Source organism: Amblyraja radiata, chromosome 14, assembly GCF_010909765.2.
Source record: "Amblyraja radiata isolate CabotCenter1 chromosome 14, sAmbRad1.1.pri, whole genome shotgun sequence".
Taxonomy (NCBI): domain Eukaryota; kingdom Metazoa; phylum Chordata; class Chondrichthyes; order Rajiformes; family Rajidae; genus Amblyraja; species Amblyraja radiata.
Window position 1 is genome coordinate 3,315,830 of NC_045969.1, and position 14,448 is coordinate 3,330,277.

The 14,448-nt window shown below is 48.2% G+C and overlaps 1 protein-coding gene across 4 annotated transcripts in view; it reads right to left on the reverse strand.

Annotated features, from left to right (window-relative positions):
• Positions 1 to 14,448, reverse strand: part of usp25 (ubiquitin specific peptidase 25) — a 127,503-nt gene that overhangs the window by 22,773 nt on the left and 90,282 nt on the right. For all 4 annotated transcript variants that reach the window (XM_033032368.1, XM_033032367.1, XM_033032366.1 and 1 more), the window contains exons 16-18: positions 11,679 to 11,907; positions 9,837 to 10,037; positions 8,172 to 8,311 (exon numbers count right to left, since the gene is read on the reverse strand). In XM_033032368.1, coding sequence (XP_032888259.1) covers positions 8,172 to 8,311; positions 9,837 to 10,037; positions 11,679 to 11,907 — 570 coding nt within the window. The remainder of the gene's footprint in view (positions 1 to 8,171; positions 8,312 to 9,836; positions 10,038 to 11,678; positions 11,908 to 14,448) is intronic.

A 14,448-nucleotide genomic window follows, 5' to 3' on the forward strand; every position in this document is an offset into this window, starting at 1 on the left:
GGATCAGTAGAATAGGTCATTGTTAGGTCTATCGGGGGGTGACGTTTTCGGGTCGAGACCCATCACTAGTGAAACCAACCTCGGCTGAAAGAGCAGGGGAAAGGAAGGGGATTGAAAAGCGAAAAGACAAATGCTGCAAAAAACAAGCATTTCGACCCGAAACGCCGTCCATTCCTCCTCTCCATAGATGCTGCCTCACCCGCTGAGTTACTCCAGCATCTTGCGTCTACCTACAACCCTGCGTACCTCCACAACCTCTGGGACTAACGCGATACCTGGGCACTCTAAACATTCACGGTATTGATCAGACAACTGAACCATCTGACCAACAACTAGAGAGCGGTCCTGAGATACCATCAACCTAAATGGAGACCCTCGCACCATCTTTGATCGGACTTTACCTTGCACTAAACGTTATTCCCTTATCATGTATCTGTACACTGTGGACGGCTCGATTGTAATCATGTGTTGCCTTTCCGCTGACTGGGTAACACGCAACAAAAAGCTTTGACAATAAACTAAACTCAAACTCAAACTCTTTGCTGGAATATCATTCATTGAGTTCCTCGCAATCATGCGTAGGAGAACAATCCATTATTCCCTATTATCTGCATCCCTATTTTGCTAAACTGGTTTAGACAATAGACAATAGGTGCAGGAGTAGGCCATTCGGCCCTTCGAGCCAGCGCCGCCATTCAATGTGATCATGGCTGATCATCCCCAATCAGTACCCCGTTCCTGCCTTCTCCCCATATCCCCTGACTCCGCTATCTTTAAGAGCCCTATCTAGCTCTCCCTTGAAAGTATCCAGAGAACCGACCACCATCGCCCTCTGAGGCAGAGAATTCCACAGACTCACAACTCTCTGTGTGAAAAAGTGTTTCCTCATCTCCCATCTAAATGGCTTACCCATTATTCTTAAACTGTGGCCCCTGGTTCTGGACTCCCCCAACATCGGGAACATGTTTCCTGCCTCTAGCGCGTCCAAACCTTTAATAATCTTCTATGTTTCAATAAGATTCCCTCTCATCCTTCTAAACTCCAGAGTGTACAAGCCCAGCCGCTCCATTCTCTCGGCATATGACAGTCCCGCCATCCTGGGAATTAACCTTGTATACAAGTTCAAAACCCAAAGTTCCCAAAGACAAGGTTGAATTCATTCCCCATCCACTAATGGCATCTATTTAAACTACATTAATACATGAGAGATATAGAGTCATAAAGCATGGAAACAGGCCCTTCAGCCAACTTGCCCACACCGACCAACAAGCCCCCATCTACATTAGTCCCATCTGCTTGCATTTGGCCCAAATCCCTCTAAACCTGTCCTATCCATATTTCAGTCCAAATGTTTCTTAAACGTTGGGATAGCATTTGACTCAACTGCCTCCTCCGGTAGCTCGTTCCGTACACCAACCATCCTCTGTGTGAAAAACTTACCCCTCTCGCTCCTATTAAATCTTTTCCCTTCACATTAAAACTATGTCCTCTGGTTCTCGATTCCCCTACTCTGGGCAAGAGACTCTGTGCGTTTAACCGGTCGAAGCCTCTCACGATTTTTATACACCTCTATGAGATCACCCCTCATCCTCCTGCGCTCCAGGGAATAGAGTCCTCGTCTGCTCAACCTCTCCCTGTAGCTCAGGCCCTCAAGTCCAGGCAATGTCCTCGCAAATCTTCTCTGCGCCCTTTCTAATTTGACAATATCTTTCCCATAACATGGTGGCCAAAAACCAAGAACAATGCTCTAGATGCGGCCATACTGCAGCCTGACCTCCCAACTTTGATACCCGTACCCAATACTCTTGACTGGTGAAGGCCAATGTGCCAAAAGCCTCCTTGACCAATGTTGGCGAGAAATGTTTCTTCCGAGGGAAGGCTTTTCCACAGATGTCCACAAGCTCATGAGTGAGATTGGAACACAAACATAAGAACAACCAATAGATCTTTTACACCATATATGTGAAGAACAAAGCAGAACAAAACAAAACACAGTTTGCAGCCGAGGTGAACTTCGTGAATGAAACGCAAGTTCATCGCAAGTTTATAGACAATAGACAATAGGTGCAGGAGTCGGCCATTCGGCCCTTCGAGCCAGCACCGCCATTCAATGTGATCATGGCTGATCATCCCCAATCAGTACCCCGTTCCTGCCTTCTCCCCATATCCCCTGACTCCACTATCTTTAAGAGCCCTATCTAGCTCTCTCTTGAAAGTATCCAGAGAACCTGCCTCCACTGCCCTCTGAGGCAGAGAATTCCAGACTCACCACTCTCTGTGAGAAAAAGTGTTTCCTCGTCTCCGTTCTAAATGGCTTACTCCTTATTCTTAGACTGTGTGGCCCCTGGTTCTGGACTCCCCCAACATCGGGAACATGTTTCCTGCCTCTAGTGTGTCCAAGCCCTGAACAATCTTATATGTTTCAATGAGATCATCTCTCATCCTTCTAAACTCCAGAGTGTACAAGCCCAGCTGCTCCATTCTCTCAGCATATGACAGTCCCGCCATCCCGGGAATTAACCTTGTAAACCTACGCTGCACTCCCTCAATAGCAAGAATGTCCTTCCTCAAATTCGGGGACTAGTTGACGTGCTTTCTGCGCTGTTCTGCACCCCTAACAGTCATAGCCAAATAGAGACACAAGCAACTGCAGATGCTGGTTTACAAAAAAAAAGTCACAAAGAGCATGCTGCACATTAGATTCATGTCATAAGTGCCAGGAGCAGAATAAGGCCATTCGGCCCATCAAGCCTGCCCCGCCCATCAATCATAGCTGATCTATCTCTCCCTCCTAACCCCACCCTCCTGCCTTCTCTCCATAACCCCTGATGCCCGTACTGATCAAGAATCTATCGATCTCTGCCTTAAAAATATCTACTGACTTGGCCTCCACAGCCTGTGACAAAGTATTCAACAGATTCAACACCCTCTGACTAAATAAATTCTTCCTCATCTCCTTCCTAAAAGAACATCCTTTAATTCTGAGGCTGTGGCCTCTAGTCCTAGACTCTCCCACTAGCGGAAACACATCCACCCTATCCCTCACCCCATAATCCACCATCACCCGGGAGAGAGTGGTGAATCTGTGGAATTCTCTGCCTCAGAGGGCGGTGGAGGCCGGTTCTCTGGATGCTTTCAAGAGAAAGCTGGATAGGGCTCTTAAAGATAGCGGAGTCAGGGGATATGGGGAGAAAGCAGGAACGGGGTACTGATTGGGGATGATCAGCCATGATCACATTGAATGGCGGTGCTGGCTCGAAGGGCCAAATGGCCTACTCCTGCACCTATTGTGTATTCTCTAGCCAAGCCAGCACGTTTGTGTCTTTTTCTCATGGTTAGTTGGATGAGGTGGGGGTAAAAATCAGATCAACGGCACAATTGCTAAGTCCGCCTGTCTCTCCCCGCCATCTTTGAAACACACGTCATTTTTGGGCCCTACCGCATGTATATTGGACACTCTTTGGTGGTGGAAAATTAACGTCGAACTCCTTAATGTCGGTGTACCACGTTGAAATATTTGAAGCCAACTTTTTGGAGAATGCAGTTGGAATGAGTGATACCACAACTGCAGGTTGGAACTCAACATGAAACATGCGATAAGGGTGATGTTAAAAGATTTAGCCACATGTTATATATGTCTGCATATTATATACAGGAGTACTGCACCACTCGAAGCTGCAATGCTGCTACTTTACATTTTGGTAAATTAATAAATAATGCCTCAGCAAGTTCATTCAGTGTATAAATAAGCTCATAAGTGATAATAGACAATAGGTCCAGGAGTAGGCCATTCGGCCCTTGAGGTCTACCTCGCCATTCAATCGCGGCTGACCTATCCCCCCCTCTCAATCCCATTCTGGGGCTCGTGATGTCGACCTCCCCGTGGTGAGCCCCTGTCAATTGGCCTCAGTCAGGCGAACGCTGGCTGGGGACGGGCTTGAGGGGATCTGCGTCACGGCCCTACAGGAGAAAGGCCAAGGACACACAAGGGGGTGAGAGGGGCGGACAGCGCAGGTCAAGGGGTGGGGTAGGGACCGAGGGTCGCAAAAGAAAAACCGTCGGCCAGCAAAGGGTTCGCATCATAGCTTTAGACAATAGGTGCAGGAGTAGGCCATTTGGCCCTTCTAGCCAGCACTGCCATTTAATGTGATCATGGCTGATCATCCCCAATCAGTACCCCGTTCCTGCCTTCTCCCCATATCCCCTGACTCCGCTATTTTTAAGAGCCCTATCTAGCTCTCTCTTGAAAGTATCCAGAGAACCTGCCTCCACCGCCCTCTGAGGCAGAGAATTCCACAGACTCACCACTCTCTGTGGGAAAAAGTGTTTCCTCGTCTCCGTTCTAAATGGCTTACTCCTTATTCTTAAACTGTGTGGCCCCAGGTTCTGGACTCCCCCAACATCGGGAATGATGGGAGCAGAATTAGGCCATTCGGCCCATGAGGTCTACCTCGCCATTCAATCGCGGCTGACCTATCCCCCCCCTCTCAATCCCATTCTGGGGCTCGTGATGTCGACCTCCCCGTGGTGAGCCCCTGTCAATTGGCCTCAGTCAGGCGAATGCCGACAAACAGACATCGGCAGCGCCGTAGCTCGCCGCCAACCTGGAGCATGCGCCCTTTTTAATGGGCGGGCACCTACGGATGTTGAGCCGGATGGCATCACCCTGTTGCAGACTTCTGCATCCTCAAACGCAAGAAGAAGAAGAACCCCATTCTCCCTCCTTCGCCCCATAACCCCTGACATCTATCTATCTCTGCCGTAAAATTACCCACTGACGTGGCCTCCTCCACAGCCTTCTGTGGCAAAGAATTCCACAGATTCACCACCCTCTGACTTAAAGAAATTCCTCCCCATCTCCTTCCCAAAAGAGCGTCCTTTAATTCTGAGGCTGTGACCTCTCGTCCTAGACTCTCCCATTAGTGGAAACATCCTCTCCACATCCACGCTAGCCAAGCCTTTCACTATTCTGTACGATTCCAGTTTGGTTCTCGCCCACATCCGGTCTTCCAGGCTCAGGTGTGGATGAGTGGAAAGTCCTCAATAGCTGCTTCACCTGTTCAAACATACATAGAAACATAGAAAATAGGTGCAGGAGTAGGCCATTCGGCCCTTCGAGCCTGCACCGCCATTCAATATGATCATGGCTGATCATCCAACTCAGTATCCTGTACCTGCCTTCTCTCCATACCCCCTGATCCCTTTTGCCACAAGGGCCACATCTCACTCCCTCTTAAATATAGCCAATGAACTGGCCTCAACTACCTTCTGTGGCAGAGAATTCCAGAGATTCACCACTCTCTGTGTGAAAAATATTTTCCTCATCTCGGTCCTAAAAGATTTCCCCCTTATCCTTAAACTGTGACCCCTTGTTCTGGACTTCCCCAACATCGGGAACAATCTTCCTGCATCTAGCCTGTCCAACCCCTTAAGAATTTTGTAAGTTTCTATAAGATCCCCCCTCAATCTTCTAAATTCTAGCGAGTACAAGCCGAGTCTATCCAGTCTTTCTTCATATGAAAGTCTTGACACCCCAGAAATCAGCATGGAGACAGGCCATTCGGCCCACCGATTCCATGCCAACCATCGACCGCCCGCTCACACACACTCCACGCACATTATCCCACTATCTCATCTACTACCTAGACACCAGGGAAAATGTACAGCGGCCAATTAACCTGCAAACATTCAGATTCCTGATCGGGGTTATCAAGGGGCAGGGGTGACTTTTTACTGAAACTGGTTTCAGTTCCATGATAATTTAAAATCCTACCTTTGGCATAAGTCTATAGTCTAAAAAAAAAAATACAAGGGCATCAAAAGCATGGGAATGACACAGGGCAGTACGGTGGCGCAGCGGGTAGAGCTGCTGCCTTGCACCACCAGACACCTGGGCTTGATCCTGACCACGGCTGCTGTCTGTACGGAGTTTGTACGTTCACCCCGACCAGCGATCACCCCACGCACTCGTTCTACCCTGCACACTCGGGCCAATTAACCTACAAACCTGCACATCTTTGGAGTGTGGGAGGGAAGCGGGACACCGGGAAGGATCCCACACGGTCAAAGGGAGAACATACAAACTGCACACACAGACAGCACCCGCAGTCAGGATCGAACACCGGGGGCCTCTGGTGCTGTGAGGCAGCAACTCTACCGCTGCGCCACTGTGATGCCCCATTGACATACAGGAACAGAAACACGGGCTTAGCTGTCGGCTGGCAGTCTTTGTATGCGGTGACAACTGTATGTATTAGACAATAGACAATAGGTGCAGGAGTAGGCCATTCGGCCCTTCGAGCCAGCACCGCCATTCAATGTGATCATGGCTGATCATCCCCAATCAGTACCCCGTTCCTGCCTTCTCCCCATATCCCCTGACTCCGCTATCTTTAAGAGCCCTATCTAGCTCCCCTCCCTGAAAAGAGTTTGGATGCAAGGGACCACAGAAGTTGGCTTTGCAAAAAATAAATGACACAAAGTCTTTGTCAGTGGGGTGAGGCAACATCTCTGGAGAACATGGACAGGTGACGTTTCGGAAAGGGGACCCTTCTTCACACTGAAGAGCCGCTCTGGGTAAAACCCCCAGGTGGTTACGGCTGACACAGGCAGAACTCCTTGAGGGAGGAGGGGAATTTGGCATCTTCTGGGAGAAGAGGAATCTGGGATGGGAACTGAGGGGAGGGGGGGGGGGGGACTAGCAAAGAGGAGAAAGAAGACAAGTAACAGCATCATGTGTAAAGGACCTTTATGTAGCATTCACAAGATGGGGTGCACAGTAATTAATTTCCGGTCTATACCACACAGTACAGACCCAATGATTTGTAAAACTACTTCAAACATGATAACTAATAAGGAAGTTAAACTGTTAGCAAAATCCAGAATTTAAAAAAAAGGTTTACACCAGTAATTGTGATCTTGAATCTACATGCTGAGTAATGGGCCCGTCCCACTTACGCGACTTTTTCAGCAACTTGCCGGCACCCATCATAGTCATAGCAGGTCGCCGAAAATGTTCAACATGATGAAAATCCAGCGGCGACCAGAACAAGGTACGACTCTTTGGGTGACTACTCACGACCGTACAGGCTTCACCCCGTGGCGACATGTCGCCTGTATGGTCGTGAGCAGTCGCCCAAAGAGTCGTAGCGTCTTTCTGGTGGCCGCTGGATTTTCTACATGTTGGAAAGTTTTCGGCGACCTGCAACCACCTATGACGGGTGCCGGCAGTCGCCAAAATAGTCCCGTAAGTGGGACAGGCCCATAAAACATCTCATCATCCATAAGTATTATGGACAGAGTGGATGTGGAGAGGATGTTTCAACTAGTGGGAGAGTCTAGGAATAGAAAGTCATAGCCTCAGAATTAAAGAACGTTCTTTTAGGAAGGAGATGAGGAGAAATTTATTTCGTCAGAGGGTGGTGAATCTGTGGGATTCTTTGCCACAGAAGGCTGTGGAGGCCAAGTCAGTGGATATTTTTTTCTGGTAGAGATAGATAGATTCTTGATAAGTACGGGTGTCAAGGGTTATGGGGAGAAGGCAGGAGAATGGGGTTAGGAGGGAGAGATAGATCAGCCATGATTGAATGGCGGAGTAGACTTGATGGGCCGAATGGCCCAGTTCTGCTCCTATCACTTATGGCGGAGAAAAGACAACAGGCTGCCCTTACCTAGTCTTGCCTGTTCGTAACCCCAGTCGGATAGCAATGTGGTTATTCTGAACCGCCCATTGATATGGATCAATGAACCATTAAGACGGAGGGCACTTACAGATGAACAACGCATGCCAACCTTGCCCGCATCACCCAAATGCTTTGTACAATTTAAAACGCACTCCCACGGAATGAATCATCTTCGAAGTTCACCTCTAACATCACAGAGTGGTCATTTGAACGGGGAGGGAAGGGAAACCAACGCTGCTTTTTCTGCTGGGCTCGATATAGTATATTTGTATATAGTACTATACTCCTGTATATAGTATAAATACGCCTTGAGTTTTTCGAAATGTTAGTGGCAGTGGGTAGGAGAGAGAAGGGCTGGCTTTCCCTTTACAAATGATAATCGAGGGATGGCTTGGCATCATCTGGGTGACATTCATTTATTTAGTAGCGAGAAATTATTATTTAAAAAAAAAAAAAGAAAAAAAAAGGTTGTCTTGGTGCAAGTCATACCGCTTGCAGTGCGGCCTCTGGACCCTGCTCCTCGCACTCGGTGGCGGCTTTGGAGACGCTTCTTGCCGTGTCCTCCTCACACAGTTTGGAGGGATGGTGTGCCGTGGGCTGCTCCAGGTATTTCAGCTCCTTTGCGTGCGCTGTAACACAAGACCAGCCATGTAGACAACGTACGTTCTTGATTAGTAGCGGCGGCAAAAGCTTACGGGGAGAAGGCGGGAGAACGGGGTTGAGAGGGGACAAATAGGTCAGCCACCATCGAATGGCAGAGCAAACCCGATGGGCCAAATGGGTCGAAAACATCACCTATTCCTTCGCTCCATAGATGCTGCCTCACCCGCTGAGTTTCTCCAGCATTTTTGTCTACCTTCTTATGATTTTATGGTCTTATTCCCCCCTATCACCCCGTACACTAGCACGGTCCTACACACACCAGGGACGATGAACAATTTACAGAAGCCAATTAACTTACAATCCTGTACATCTCTGGAGTGCGGGAGGAAACCTGAGCACCCAGAGAAAAAGGGGAACTATTTATAAACACAGCTGTAATTTCTACATGGTGAAACCAAAATGTATAAAAATGGCCTTTAATAAAATCTGACAATGTGCACTTTAACTACATGTGATTTTTTTTAAATTACAAATCTCATACTGTGGAGGACAGAGGCAAATAAATAAATGAGGGGTCTTTGTCCTAAACATTATGGAGGGCAATGTATTTCGCTTGGCCAGCTTCCAACCCAGTGGTATCAACTGCGGTTTCTCTAACTTGAGATAACCCTTGCTTTCCCTCTCTCTACATCGCTCCCACGTCCTCGTTCTCCGACTAGTTTCACCGTCCTCCTGATTAATTTTACTGATTGTGTGCCTCGTTGTCACCTTCCCCTCAGCCAACAATGAACCGTTGGATATTTCCTAGATCGTCGTCTGCTTTGATCTGTCCCTTTCACACCTCACATGCTCTTTGTACTCTTCAATATCTCTCGTTTCCCTCTCCCCTGACTCTCAGCCCGAAGAAGGGTCTCGACCCGAAACGTCACCCATTCCTTCTCTCCAGAGATGCCGCCTGTCCCGCTAATTCCCTACAAGAGCTGTTCAACATACAACACAGAAACATATAAAATTCTTAAGGGATTGGACAGGCTAGATGCAGGAAAAAATGTTCCCCATGTTGGGGGGAGTCCAGAACCAGGGGTCACACAGTTTAAGAAAAGGGGGTAGGCCATTTAGGACTGAAATGAGGAAAAACTATTTCACCCAGAGAGTTGTGAATCTGTGGAATTCTCTGCCACAGAAGGCAGTGGAGGCCGATTCACTGGATGTTCTCAAGGGAGAGTTAGATTTAGCTCTTGGGGCTAGCGGAATCAAGGGATATGGGGAGAAGGCAGGAACGGGGTACTGATTTTGGATGATCAGCCATGATCATATTGAATGGCGGTGCTGGCTCGAAGAACCGAATGGCCTACTCCAGCACCCATTTTCTATGTTTCATTGACGACGTTTTATAGAGTCATAAGGTCATAAGTGATAGGAGCAGAATGAGGCCATTCTATGTTTCTATGATTCAGGGGCAAATATCAATGATGGATACATGCCAGCTTCAGCAGCAGGGCCCATTTCCATGTGCCTACGTTACAAAGCGAGTGAGAGCGCGGCTGCTACCTGAGGTAGGTGCTGCAGCCGGATCCCTCGGAGCAGTGCGTATCTCCAGCTTCTCCTGTTGGGCTTTCTTCTCCTGCTGCGCGTCCCATTCCTGCAGCTCCTTCTCGAACCTCCGGTTGTCATCCCTCACGTACTCTTTCAAATCAGACGGCAGGGTGTTCATGCCAGTCAGCACCTGACCCGTTTCCTTGTCAAACTCCTCTGCAAGAGCAAAGCCAACATCTTAAAACTCTTTCAAGTCTCACGGCTAGTGTTGCCAACTGTCCCGTATTAGCCGGGACATCCCATATATTTGGACTAAATTGGTTTGTCCCGTACGGGACCGCCCTTGTCCCGTATTTGACCGCTACTACTCGGGTCGAGGGGACTGTCGGGTTGGAGCGCCGAGTTCGGCACCCGCCTCACCCGTCCCGATGTAGTGCAGCCCATGGAGTGCAGCAGCAGCACCTCGCCCGTGGCCCCGTCGGCAGCCCGGCCAGCTGTCCGACCTTCGGACCTTCGCTGACCGCCGACACCACCACCACCCCTCCCTCTCACGGCCGATCGTCGGTTCATGAGTTGGACGGGGCGCCGGAATTTTGGCCCGGGCCGAAACTCCTCAGCTGGCCCGCCGGCTGGGCTTTGTGTGCAGTCCAGCACCCGGGGCCAACTCATCATTCACCCAGCCACGGCCCAGTCGGTCAACGAATTGCCGTGGGGAATTGGTCCCTTACTTTGACCTTTTGTCCCTTATTTGGGAGCGAGAGAATTGGCGACCCTACTCACGGCGCACAGAAAAGGTGCGTAAGGTGCAAATGAGCAGAGAACCTTGACAACATCGAAGACACACGCAACCCTGACCACACTCTCATTTCACTCCAATCATTGGGAAGAAGCTTTAGTTTTCGAGATGGACACAAAATGGCTAACTTCAAGTAACCATTGCTTTCCCTCTCTCTCTCTCCATCCCCCCCTTCCCAGTTCTTACTGTCTCCGACTACATTTTATCTCTGTATGCTTTGTTGTTACTTTCTCCCAGCTATCAATGATCAATTCTACATTTTCCTTTGACTCCATTCCCTTTGTCCTGTTTTCACGCCTTACACTTCCTTACCTATGTATCTCCCTCTCCCCTGACACCAGTCTGGAGAAGGGTCTCGATCCAAAACGTCACCCATTCCTTCTTTCCAGAGATGCTGCCTGTCCCGCTGAGTCACTCCAGCATTTTGTGTCTATCTTAAACCTGCATCTGCAGTTCCTCCCTACACATTTAGTTTTCGAGATACAGCAGTGAACAGGCCTTTCGGCCCACTGAGATCCACAGTCTACCATCCACTGGCTAAAGAGATTCCTCCTCATCTCTATTCTAAAGGTACGTCCTTTTATTCTGTGGTTGAGCCTCCTTGTTTTAGACTCTCCCATTACTGGAAATATCCTTTCCACATCCGCTCTATCTAGGCCTTTCATGATCCGTTCAGACTCTACGAGATCCTCCCCTCGTCCTTCTAAACTTTAGCAAGTACAGGCCAAGAGTCAACAAACAATCCTCGTAAGTCCTTCTATACTGAGACTGTGCCTTCTGGGCATCAACATATTCTGGAGCCTGGCAAAGAAAGGACGCTTGAGATAGAAACCAATCAAGAACACTTTGGATCTTTCAGTCCAACCTGTTACTGGGAATGCAATAACTTGTTTAGTTTAGAATTACAGCGCAGAAATAGGCCCTTCGGCCCATCGAGTCTGTGCCAAGATCAGCGATTCCTGCACACTGACACTAACCAGCATCTGCAGTTCCTTCCCACACATTCCAAGCACAAAGACAAATATTACATAACACATGGGGTTTGCCAGCAAGGCAATTACCTTCTATTAAGTATCGGTCTGTGTCATTGATGTACATTAAGCAGTATGCGCTGGCATTCCTGTAGCCGCCAAAGGAGTCTCGTTCAAGCTCCTCCCAGGAGGATTTGGTGACAGCGATGTCGTTGTATTTCATCCACTTCTCGTGGTGGTGGTCGTGGATGTAGGCCCAGTAATGCCCAGCATTAGCCTGGCCTTCGTGGACCAAGACTGCATGTAATCGGTAAGGAACCTAGAGCGCAAGAGGGAAAGATATAACAAGCAGGCTTTAGGCTTCGGGGATGCAGCGCGGAAACAGGCCCTTCGGCCCACCGAGTCCCTGTTAGACCAGCGACCACCCCGTCCGCTGGCACTGCCCTGCACAATGGGGACAGTTTATAGAAGCCAATTCACCTACTGTGGCGTCAGCTGACGGTCAGGCCACTAACGGTCGAACTCTCGTCCGTGGTTATGGGGGCTGTCATAGAAACATAGAAAATAGGTGCAGGAGGAGGCCATTCGGCCCTTCGAGCCAGCACCACCATTCATTGTGATCATGGCTGATCGTCCCCAATCAATGACCCGTGCCTGCCATCTCCCCATATCCCTTGATTCCACTAGCCCCTAGAGCTCTATCTAACTCACGTGACGTCATGGGTTAAACATAGAAACATAGAAAGTAGGTGCGAGAGTAGACCACCAGGTCCGTCGAGCCCGCACCGCCATTCGCTCATGGCTGAACACTAAACAGACACACTTACCCACAAACAGTAGACACAAGACACAGAACACAAGACACTACCCTCCCCTTTATACCGCTATCACCCCTCTCCACCCCAAGAACCTCGTGATCTCCTGGGGGAGGCAAAAAACCGGATAAAAACCCAGGTCCAATTCGGGAAAAAAATCCGGGAAATTCCTCTCCGACCCCAATCCAGGCGATCGACACTTGTCCAGGAGATCACTCAGGTCTTACTATACTAACCATACCTAGGTCCATATCCCTGCCCTCTCCCCGTAGCCCCTTATCCCCTTGGCAGCTAAAAAAACATCTATTTTAGTCTTAAATATATTTAAAGTTTCTGCTTCCACTGCTCCCTGGGGCAGTGAATTCCATAAATTAACCACCCTCTGGGTGAAGAAGTTCTTCCTCATCTCAGTTTTAAAAGAGCCCCCCCTTATTCTGCAACTATGTCCCCTAGTTCTAGTTTCCCCGATCATTGGGAACATCCTCGGTGCATCCACCCGATCAAGGCCCCTCACGATCTTATATGTTTCAATGAGATCGCCTCTCATTCTTCTAAACTCCAAAGAGTAGAGTTCCAGCCTACTTAACCTTTCCTCATATGTCAATCCCCTCATTGCAGGAATTAATCTTGTAAACCTTCGCTGCACTGCCTCCAGGGCTAGTACATCCTTTCTTAAGTATGGACCCCAGAACTGTACACAGTATTCCAAATGTGGTCTCACTAATACTGTGTACAGCTGCAGCAAGACCTCCGTGTTTTTATACTCAATCCCCCTAGCAATAAAGGCCAAAACTCCATTGGCCTTCCTGATTGCTTGCTGCACCTGCATACTAACTTTTAGTGATTCATGTACTAATACCCCTAGATCCCTTTGCGTTGCATTACAACGCAGCTCCTCCTCATTTAGAAAATAACTTGCCCTATCATTTTTTTTCCCAAAGTGAATGACTTCACATTTATTAGTATTAAATTTCATCTGCCAAGTTGTTGCCCACTCACCTAGCTTATCTATATCCTTTTGCAGACTCTTCCTATCCTCCTCATCCCCTACTTTTCCTCCCATTTTTGTATCGTCCGCAAATTTTGATATATTACACTTGGTTCCCTCCTCCAAATCATTTATATAAATTGTGAACAACTGGGGTCCCAGCACCGACCCTTGCGGAACCCCGCTAGTTACCGGTTGCCATCCCGAGTAGGAACCATTTATCCCCACTCTCTGCTTCCTATTTGTTAGCCAATCCTCTACCCATGCTAATATATTACCCCCAATCCCATAATTTTTTATTTTTAGCAATAGTCTCTTATGTGGCACCTTGTCAAAAGCCTTTTGGAAGTCCAAGTATACCACATCCACCGGTTCCCCTTTATCCACCCGGGTTGTTACTTCCTCAAAGAATTCGAGCAGATTCGTTAAACAGGACTTCCCCTTCACAAAACCATGCTGGTTCTGTCCGATGAAGTCATGTTTATCCAAGTGCCCCGTTAGTGTTTCTTTAATAATTGTCTCTAACATTTTACCCACCACCGATGTTAGACTAACCGGTCTATAGTTACCCGCCTTCTGTTTACTTCCTTTTTTAAATATAGGTGTTACATTGGCCATTTTCCAATCCACTGGGACCGTTCCTGCCTCCAGGGAGTTTTGGAAAATTATCACCAATGCATCCACAATCCCCACCGCTATCTCCCTCAAGACCCTTGGATGTAATCCATCAGGCCCAGGGGATTTATCCTCCTTCAGTCTCATTAATTTCCCTAAAACCACCTCCTTGGTGATCTTAATAGTATTTAGCTCCTCCATTCCTACCGCCACCTGTTTATCCAGCGTTGGAATATTTTTTGTGTCTTCTATGGTGAAGACTGATACAAAATACTCGTTTAATGCCTTTGCCATTTCCATGTTCCCCACCAACAACTCTCCAGTCTCACCCTCCAATGGACCAACGTTCACCATAGCCACCCTTTTTCTTTTTATATAGCTATAAAAACTCTTACTATTAGTTTTTATGTTGTTCGCTAAATTCCTTTCATAGTCTATTTTC